Raw genomic sequence first — 10,135 nt, 5'->3', positions numbered from 1 at the left:
AGAGTCTCCAGCGCTACTAGGGCGGAAGTGATGGTCGTTTTGTGAGAAATTGTGGCGCGGTTGAAGGTTGAAGAGCCGATTACTACCAGGCTGCTAGCTGAGCCAGTCACTGTCATATTCTGTAATTATGAGTGACGGACTGGAGCGAGGTCTATCACGAAGTAAGTCTTATCCCAGTCAACTGATGCTGCTCGATATGGCTAATAGAATTCGGTAGATGAGTTGCAAAGTGCATGTTCGGCTATCCGCAGCAAGAAGTTCTGCGGTAGGATAGCTAAGGTTCTACGTCTTCCTGAATGGATCAAGATAAGTGAACGCCAGATACACATCGGCATTCAGCCAACAACGCTCAAAAATGCGGTAGCAGCACTGGTTGGTGCAGTCTGGATGGACTCGCATGACTACAAAGCTGTGCTTAGAGCAATGATCTCAATTGGGTAAAGCATATTACCACTTTCTGACTGACCATGATGTACTCTCCCCACGCCACCAATCCTGTCAAAAAGCATGAAATCTGACCTGCTTGTCAGCTATCACTGGTCGCGGCATTCCACCGATGAAGCCAGATTTGTCCCAACCCTCGACTTGCCCTACAGCCTGTTCCTCCTGCACCTGTTGCAAGCCTGCAACTGGCACTGGCGACACTCGAAGATGTATTCACGCAGGAAGCCATGGCATTCCTCACAACGATGACCGCCTCTGACCCAGCGCCACTTGTCGTGGTCACATTCGTGGTTCGTGCGAAGATGCTCGACGGCCTGTGCAATTCGCTCATCTCGGAGTTTCGTTGCGAGTATCGTAGCTTCTGGATCCGTATTTTGAGCGGCCGGCAGTGACGGTGGAACCGAAGGCATGCGGGGAGCGGGCGCAGGTAGGTCGTGATCTGACCAGTCCTCCTCCCATTCTGAATGATCTGTGAAATCTGATTCCCACTCTGAATTCGCTCGACTAACCGCTTTCACGCCATTTGAAACTCGAGGAGTAATCGTGGATGCACGAAGATTTGAATATCGTAGATCTGACAAAGACCAGCTTTTCTTACGCTTTTGCATCTTTCATCAACAGTTCTGCGACGAATTCATATGACTTATACTCGCCACTCGAACTTCCCTCGTTCTGCGGCGATGTCGCAAAGAAGACTTTCGTTAGTTATCAGTGTCAGGCCTTAAGCGTGGACCCAGTTTGTGGAAGTTCTGAAGGACAGAGCAGCACATCTACCTCATCTTTTCGCATCAAGGCGTGGTACTCACGGCGGTAGACCTGCATGCTGCGTGAAGCTACCTATTGCTACCAACACTTCATCTTGCTTCTCAAATTGGCCAACAAGTCACCCTACTTCTCAACGCCAGTGACACGTCAATCGTGCTTGTGTCCGTCACCGTGATCCGCATGTACACGGAGAGAGAGCACATCCGTCTTCAGATAGAGAATATATTGCCGGAATTTGCGATCACATTGCCTTTGGAGAAAGGATCGCTGCGCGGCATACAGAAAGCAGCATAAGTATCATCGTACAGCCGCAACTCCCTTGATAGTCGTGGCACCGTCGATGTCCACAGCGGGAACTTTTCTAGTGACGCAGCTGCCAGGTGTTTACTCTGGCCATCCCGACGCATGCCTAACGATTGGCGATAATTGAATGCAACCACAAGACTTTCAGCCAGACTTGCCAGTATAGCTCTTCGCTCAAGGTCGGTGTCGATAGGATCGGGAATTGCAGAGATCTTCCATGCCGATTGGCCCCAGAAGTAACACGTCTCCAACATCAGTTGGTTTGCGTCGTCCGCACAGAGGAACTCGTACATTCGGTACAATGACAATGTTGGGCTGTCGCAATTCTTGAAGCGGGAGATTTGACGAAGTATCGTGATACCGTCGTAGCGCTGCCGCACAATGTCAACCTTTCCCAGAATGTCATTTGGGCACGGCAAAGGATCTGGCAGGGTGAGTGGCCTTGTCATGCCAAATACTAGCCGCAATGCTGTGGTAACGGGCTGGCAGCAACCACCACCAAAGAGTAGCCTCAATTCTCCAAGCCAGCCGAACATCGTGTGGTCGTGAATTGCAAAGGTTGTTGAAATGCGATCGAAGGCGATCCGTTCCTGCTGAGGATGATTCGGGTTCAGGCGCAGTGGTTGTTTGATAGGATTGCAACTTCCGCCTACTAGAGATCGACATCGAAAAGGATAGTTCTTTCTACAGCGTCACTAGCGCCATGTGACGCCAAGGCCGACATACCCATGAGAGAGTTCATGCTCTAACTGTATTTGTAGGGCTAAGTTTAACCTTCCACTTCTGGTGGTTCTTCAATTACTGTACACATCCTTGCGCTAACCAGTGGGAATACACATTCCATGTCGCACAGGATCGACTCTTTTGTTGGCAATGACATACAATACTTGACATACCTTTGGGAAAGAGGTTAGACAACTCAGGCAATATATCGAGCAGCAAGATACCCGAACAGTGCTCCCAGGCTCTATATAAGCACGGGAACTCACCTAGATGTGAATTCAAGCACGATCATCGTCCACCTGGACCACACTGCGAAGAACAATCCGACCACCCGACTCCACAGTCGCTCGTGTAGAGATGGCCTCGAATCGAAATAGTTTTGACAGAGACGGTTTTTTGGCTGGTTAGTATGTGTCATGGCAAAGCAATCCTACATGCTCACAATTTTGTAGGACTGCGTGAACTGAGCATGGGCATTGGGCAATCCCCGGTCCTGGCGCGCAGTCGGCCACTCGAATTCATTGCGAGCGGTGGGTTTGTTTCGGTTATCCATGTCAACTTTATCAACCATTGTGTCCAGACTAATGTGTCCAAGGTGTCTGGAGAATAGGCCGGCATCACAGGACCTTGACTATTTCTTACATCCCACGGCTTTTGGTCAGCGACTTGAGACTGTCAGGCAGGAGCTATCACGAATCATCACAGCAACAGCGCGTAGACTACGATACGTACCAGATTGGGCCAACGACAACGTCAGGTATTTCTTGGCCCTACTAAATGATCCATCCGACCTTTTTGAGCGATCGAAGCTACAGAACGTTGTTCTTTATAGAGATCACCACCTGATCATCTACGCAGTTCTTTGGGAATGGGTCCTCATTCGCAAGCTGAAGCGTCTTCAGATGGAAGGTCAACCGCAAAGAAGAGAGGACTGGAACGACTGTGTTTCAATTTGCAAGCGTCTGAATAGGCAGCGACCCGGCATTCTACAGCTGTCAATGCTAAGACAATTTGACCATACTGGCCGAGAACCACCGGTCTTGGAGACAACGATCGAGTCTCTGGGGAGGTTGCTGCAACACTTCATGGGGTCGAATCCATTCCAAACGGCCTCGTCTTTGTTACCTCAATCAGACCCGTCTGGCAATGTTAACGATAAGTCTGAAGAAGAGGACGACGACGACGACGACGACGAGGAAGAAGAAGAAGGAGAGACGCAGACGGCAGGGAACGACGGTGGGGAAGGGAACGAAGACGAGGATGAAGATATAGTTCATGATCAGCGACTCCAGTCAACGATCAGTGCAATGCATCGCTTACTTCTCAACGGTCACTCTGCACCACAAGTGCCAGGTACAACCGTACAGATGCTTGTGAGCAGAGGTGTGGCTCAGTCAGATGCTATAAGTCTGGTCAGGCGCGCTGTGCAGAGAATGTAGAGTGGTCAATGAAGTCAAGGCTTACAGTGAACGTCATAACATACTGGGGCCTGTTTGGTACGAACAGACTCTCTTTACATAGCTTTGTAGCATCTTTCGGTTGTCACCATACTTTGCAAGCAATGGCTCCGAGAGATCCAGTACATTAACCAACATCGATTGATACATCTCGCAACTTATGCTTGAGTGGTGGTGTGCACTTACGTCCCTCATCGTTCTCTTGACAGAAGTTTCATGTCGGCCAGCCAACAAGCAGGCTTCGCTGTCGCTTGACATTCGGGAGCGAACCCTGCGCGTCAGATTTGGTGAGCAATTTGCTTCAAGTCCAGCCCTCATGTCGACCTGGTAAGACGCTAGATATCAGGTCGTCTCCCTCTCCCTCTCCCTCTCAGAGTGATAAAGCGACGAAATTGAAGCGCGAATATGACACGCCCACCAACAACAAGTCCTGGGAGTACGCGCAGCAGACCTCTCACGTAGCAAGGTACACGAACACTATCCACGCTTGATTGCCTTGCTGCTAACACGTGTCGCTCTGGCGCAGAATCTACTCGTCTTGTGTTCGTGCTATGAGAAGCGACTGACTGATTCGACATGGAACATTGAACACGATCAGTCTGTAGAATCTGTTCAGGATACAATATGTAATTGGTTTTCTCCATCCATGATTGAGGAAACGAAACCACTCGTGCGGTTTGCTACTGGTACTTGCCTACCATCGCATCAAACGCACAGGGTAGGTTTTGCCAGCGCTAGCTCGACTAGCGCTCGCAAAACTTGCCCCGTGCGCTGTGATTCCAATGTTAGTGCATCGTCGTCACCCCGAGTACGTTTGGACGGCGGCATGGTTGGAGGGGGTCCCAGGGAAGGAAGGAGGAACATATTGGCAGAGTTGTGGACATATATGGAAGCACACATGTGCCAATGGCCAGAAATGCTTGGTTCGAGTGAGACCACATCTTATGGGGAACCGGAACTCGTTGCATTGCAGAAAGAGCGGTGAAAGCCTAACGACAGTGGCTGGTGAAAGCCTGGAGACAGTAGCTCGCTGGAGCGAAGGTTAGTCAGACGATCCGAAGATCGCTTCCGCCTTGCTTGTCACATTTTCATGCGCACTGGGAACTGAGTTTCGAATCTGACGCTGCGACCTAGTGTACTGGTGAGCGGCCAGCACGTACACGCTGTACATCGAAAGGGCTCCTTTGCGAGTATGAAGTTGGGCGGGAAGGTGTGAGTCGCGTTCAAGAGCTGCGAAGACAGTTGGAACAGGCAAATCAGGAATTGGACCTGCTACGGTGGAATCTCGCTATGAAGACCGATGTGATACGGAGGTTTCAGACCGGCTCTGAGCAGGAGGCCATCCACACGCTGGCACGACTTAGAGTTGGAGACTCACTTGAGGATATCGCGGCCAAGCCTGTCGAGACTGGTCGAGCACTGTGAGCAGATGCAGTCGGACATGTCTTTCGCTCGAATACCGGAAAATAAATCTACACAGCAATAGATGTGCGTCGACAAACATGTTGTCTTCAGAAAGTAGACCCATCCTGTCCATGTAGATCAATGCAAGCGAAGGCTTCAGCTTCCCGGCAGATCTGCAGACTCGGAAGTGTGATCAGACCACTCTCGTAGCCAAGCTTGTAGACAACTGTTCCTTCGCCCATTTGGGCAACATAGCGTTGAAACTGAGCCTTGTTTTTCTGGTGGACGTATGGACTGGACTTGAAGCCGAACGTGTTCTTATACTCGATCCAATGGCACGTATGCCCGAAGATCATTGTTGGTGTGTCGAAAAGTACGTTGGGCGTCAGCCTACAGGATAGAGGGATGCCCTGGTCGATAGCCGCCTGAATTCGTTGTTTCTGCTGCCTCTCATCCTGAAACTGGTAGCCAGCATCACGTAGCCTGGACAGAAAGGTCTCCTCGGCGGTCTTGGCCTGCTCAGCTTTGGCCGCCATCTTGACACGCCTTGCTTTCTGTCCCTCAACCGTATTGTCCGATGGCAATAAGCGGAGCGCGCCCTCCAAGATGGCACTCACGATTCGAGGGTCGAGGGGAGTGTGCGTACGCCCGATGACATCCTCAACGCCTGGGTTCGAGAATCGCAACGCACATGCCACCCGAAACACAGGCTTGATCAGAGCGGTCGAAACACCCTTGTAAGACAGCAATATGGCATTCGTACGTGAGGCCGTGGTCTGCGGCAAGATTACAGTGGAGCGTGTCGAACTCGCCATTGCTTCTGGTGGTGCCCTAACCAGACTTTTGTGATAGGCTGCATCACGGACGTGTTGCTCAAGAGCCTCTTCGTCCAGAAACCCTTTTCGACACCGGCGACAGTTCTGGTGAATTTTCGACGATCTGATGTGGTCTTGGAGATGCGACCATTGCGCAAAGCCCTTGTCACAACAGCTCCCTAACATTGCACAGAATGGCAAGCAGAAAGCAGCAAGAGTCGCTCCTTCGATGCAAGAATGAAGATCAATGCTAGTTATAATTGCCAGGGACAGAGCTCCTTGAACCCCGTCATGCTTTCCACCGCGATGCCTAAGCTCCAGACACCGGTCATATAGCTAAGCTCGATCACATAGTTCTTGCCCCTCGTCGGCATTCACCTCTTCTACATGATTTCGAACTCCATAGTACGGGTAAGCGACCAGTGCCTTTAGCAGCATGTGGGATCATCATCTACCCAGCTCGATTCGCTATTGGCAGAGTACATAATGGCTTATTTCGGACTCTACGCTGTGTTTCTGCAACAAGCCATCGCTTGACTGGCCTGCAAGGATAAGCACGAGCTGCACTGCCAAGAAAGGGTCGTATCTGGTGGCGAGACAGCATTGGACGGGGATCGTTGCAATTTCTCCACCCTATAACAGTCTTTGCTGTCCCCAATAGACCCGGCGTGCTGTAGATCTCCAGTCGTACCTGTCGGGTGCCAGGATGGAGCTGCAGATGTCCTCCACTTATAGATTCACATTGAATCACGCCGGTCGCCAATGCCGGTGTCTTCCTTCGCGTCGTTGAGAGAGAATAATGACGTTCTCTCGCGAGACTTCGCGGTGTGATTTCGGTCGTCCAGATTCGTGCAAAGCGCGGTTATGCCGAGCTGGTCCTCGGTTGCGAGCGTGGGATCGTCTTGCAGAATTACGTGATTGATGTGGTTAGGTTTGTGGTTCCGGACATATTGCATGGACTTGGCCACTACCCACTCGTAGAAAACGATACGCAACCTAGAGACATCAGTACCGATCGATCACATCTCCAAAGCCAGGATGCTGTACTCACCGCTCGTTGTGGTCGGTCTGCTCAAAGTAAAGATCATGAGGGTAGAAGCCGGCAAGATTATCGACAGCAGACACAGCAAGCCACTGACTCCGCACATGATTGACGTCTCCGTCAGCTGGCCACAACTTTGGACCAAGATCGTCGAAAAGGACGTTGGCTTCCTTCTCAAGCTCAGTGGACTCGAGGAGCTCTATCTGCCTTAGTCCCTGATAACTTTCCGTGATCCTCTTCAGCTCGGCGTTGAGTTCTTTGATGATGGGATACTTCTGGCAGTCTTTCGCTCGAGATACAGTACGCTCCCATTTGAAGCCCAAGGACTTCTCTCGAGATCGAATATCCGTAGCCCGGACCATGTTGGAGATGGTCGCTTGGCCATAGTGCTAGGAAAGGAGAAGGAGGAAGCACAGGCTCAAGCTCTCTAGCGAGAGTATGTTTACGAGCCCACAACAAGTGCACGCTGAGCAGCAGTCAAAAGGCGGAGCATCGACAAATAATGGGGAGCCCCGCCATCTTCTCAGCTCAGCCAATGGGGCCGCACGCCGCAGCATGACGCATGCACGTCCCTGACGCATGCACATCCGCTTATGCAGTATCTGCATATAGTGGAAAGTGAGGCTGGTAGAGTCTGCCACAAGCAGATTACGCCTCCGGACGTGAAGCCCCGATATGAATAGGAGCATCAGCGAGGTAGCGGCAGAGCACTGCATGTTGCACAATCCTGTTGGAAGACTTCGTAAGATCATCGACAGACAGAGATACGTATACACTAACATCGGAACAAAGTACACCAAAGGCTAGCCACGATTTTCTGCCCGGCGCACCATGGCGCCATGCTTCACAGAGTAAGTCTGTCCTCATAATTGCGACGCTGAACCTTAAGCTGTACAGCATCATCCGATCGGACCAGTTCACATTCATTGTTGGTGAGAACCAAACGCCAATAGTGGTTCATACAGCCGCATTAGCAAGAGCTTCCATGCAAATAGCCCGTCTCATGAACGGTGAGATGGGTGAAGCGAGGACCCGATCTGCACAGCTTCCGGATATCAGCGTTGAGGACTTCGTTTCCTAATCTCGTTCGGGGAGGCTTTGGTCTGTTTTGGACTATGCGCTGTGCGTTGCTCAACGTTGACAGCCTGAGCGGGAGAAGGTTCGGTGCCAGAGACTTCAACGACCGACTTTGCATTAGTGAAGCCCACTTCCGAGACGCTGTGGTCGGCTGTAGCTCCAAAACGACTGCCATACCGCTTGTCGACGACGTGTCGTAGATCATCCGGCGACATAAACCCAAGTAGCTGTGCTGAGTTGTCTTTGGATACCGCTTTTCCAACGTCAAACAGATCCGCCATAGTAGTGACCAGCACTTGGCCGCTATCGCCATCAGCGATAGCCTCCCCGACCTTATAAACCTTTTGGCGGGAATTTTCGCTGGCCATATCGCAGACTTCGAGACATCGCTTCGACATTTCGATATCCGTCTTTAAGTTTCTTCTCTCATGGTCGCTGGTGGAAGCATAATCTAGGCTCAGACACTCGAGGCGTCGTGCCAGGTGGCTAGAAGTCCGTGTCAAGCTGTCTCGAGTTTCGTTCAGAATTTCGCGCGTCCGTCTCTGTGCATCGTACAATCGATCTTCGGAGCCATTTTGAGATACTTCCTGCAGCAGGCTGGAGGCCCCTGTTGATACAATATCGAGGTACGATCTGGCTTCTTTACAGATGCGAAGACATTGCCTTGTAACCTCCTTCTCGTCTTTCAACTCTATAGTCCCTCCCGATGCAAAGTCACGCTCAGCAGTAAGCTTTGTCATCTTCTCTTCAATGCGCTGTAGGTGAAGTTCCAAATTATAGGTGGTGTCATGGATCATCTCGCTATATTCTACGAGAACATTATGGGAGATCCTCGAAGTATGCCTAGGTTAAGTATTAGTGGAGGCTAGCAGATGTCAATTCGCGACTAACATTGCTATAGTGCCTAGCCCGACTGAGATGGTCGACTTGTATCCTGCGATGGTCTCGATGAATTCGTTGATGTCACCTCTCATGAATTCCATCCTTGTCCAATCTCGGACACCAGTCTTTGATTTCCTGCCGAATATCTCCATTGACGACTCAAAATCCTTGCAAACGAGGCTGCACCTTTCAATTGGACCTTGAAGTAGCGACAACATCGTGGATGGTATGGCTGATGGTATGACAGACGATAAATTGGATGGCATGCCACATGGTATGGCGGATGGCAGACTGGACGACGGGATCGATGACATACCGGTTGGCGAGTTCCATGACCCACAAACAAGGTACAGCAGCGGAGTGACTGACGGAACGCACCATCGTTCTCTTCCACGCACTGGTCCCAAAGGTCCTGATCGAATGCAGCGAGGTTTTCTGAACCAACTCACTCCTGCGAAAGATGGAGAGTCTGCGGACAAGAAGAAGAGAGACCACAACACGATACACATGGTACAGGTCGACGATAAAGACAGTGAGATGGCATGACCAACTGTCCGAGCATGCCCTTGTTGAAGATGGCATGTTTAAGCATCCCTGCCTAGGAGGGCGAACCAGAGAGAAGTGATGCGCCTGTTACAGCTTCTCCCCTTACTTTGCGCATATTCTGTGGTTGACCACAACATGCCGACTAGATCTGCCAAATGGTATTCGTAAGTTTGGGTGCTGAGTTCGATTCCCAACCCCAGAGCTATACTCGCAAAGCCAGCCTGACATATACGGAATGTCACTGGCAGTGCCAACCCAGCCAGGTCAGGGAAACCCTGTTCCACACGATGTATGGGATATTCGAAGCCTTATCGACAGAATGTCACTACATTGCATCCCAAAAGCCGAGGTAGCGAGCTCTGTATATGAACCACTTTGTGCACAACTCTCAATTGACCTCTATATTTCTTCTACCTAGCAAACAATAAGACATCTTCGATTTAACACTACGATGCAACTTTCGATCCTTGTCTATATTTTCACCCCATTAGGTAGCATTTCAGCTATGCATCCAGTCGTGCAAAGGAGATTTGGTCCGACCCCAGCACCCCTAACGTTGAGCTGATCAAGAGCAGGAGTCGAGCGGAAGGTGGAGCATCGGCTGCAGTCTCAATACAGACGATACTCAGGACGCCCCCGCATTGTGCCGGTCCTCCGACAGCTGCCGATTTACCTGA

At 50.8% G+C, this 10,135-nt stretch overlaps 4 protein-coding genes across 4 annotated transcripts; 1 reads left to right on the top strand and 3 right to left on the bottom strand.

The window, feature by feature from the left end:
- Window positions 1–2,704: 2,704 nt before the first annotated feature.
- Window positions 2,705–3,674, top strand: LTS14_010606 (uncharacterized protein; the record flags this gene model as incomplete). Its single annotated transcript, XM_064843282.1, has 2 exons — window positions 2,705–2,769; window positions 2,831–3,674. The coding sequence occupies 2 exons, from the start codon at window positions 2,705–2,707 to the stop codon at window positions 3,672–3,674; spliced, it is 909 nt and encodes a 302-aa protein (XP_064689179.1).
- Window positions 3,675–5,203: 1,529 nt separating this feature from the next.
- LTS14_010605 (uncharacterized protein) lies at window positions 5,204–5,911 on the bottom strand (the record flags this gene model as incomplete). The annotated part of the gene is made up of 1 exon (XM_064843281.1): window positions 5,204–5,911. The coding sequence occupies one exon, from the start codon at window positions 5,909–5,911 to the stop codon at window positions 5,204–5,206; it is 708 nt and encodes a 235-aa protein (XP_064689178.1).
- Window positions 5,912–6,648: 737 nt separating this feature from the next.
- Window positions 6,649–7,315, bottom strand: LTS14_010604 (uncharacterized protein; the record flags this gene model as incomplete). The annotated part of the gene is made up of 2 exons (XM_064843280.1): window positions 6,649–6,907; window positions 6,963–7,315. 2 exons carry the CDS (start codon window positions 7,313–7,315, stop codon window positions 6,649–6,651), a joined length of 612 nt encoding a protein of 203 aa, XP_064689177.1.
- A 693-nt stretch (window positions 7,316–8,008) lies between these two features.
- On the bottom strand, window positions 8,009–9,013 carry LTS14_010603 (uncharacterized protein; the record flags this gene model as incomplete). The annotated part of the gene is made up of 2 exons (XM_064843279.1): window positions 8,009–8,873; window positions 8,922–9,013. 2 exons carry the CDS (start codon window positions 9,011–9,013, stop codon window positions 8,009–8,011), a joined length of 957 nt encoding a protein of 318 aa, XP_064689176.1.
- Window positions 9,014–10,135: the final 1,122 nt, after the last annotated feature.

This window comes from Recurvomyces mirabilis (assembly GCF_035927965.1).
Source record: "Recurvomyces mirabilis strain CCFEE 5264 chromosome Unknown scaffold_45, whole genome shotgun sequence".
NCBI classification, from domain to species: Eukaryota; Fungi; Ascomycota; class Dothideomycetes; order Mycosphaerellales; family Teratosphaeriaceae; genus Recurvomyces; species Recurvomyces mirabilis.
The sequence above is the reverse complement of the archived record's forward strand: the minus strand, read 5'-3'. Positions and strand labels throughout refer to the sequence as shown.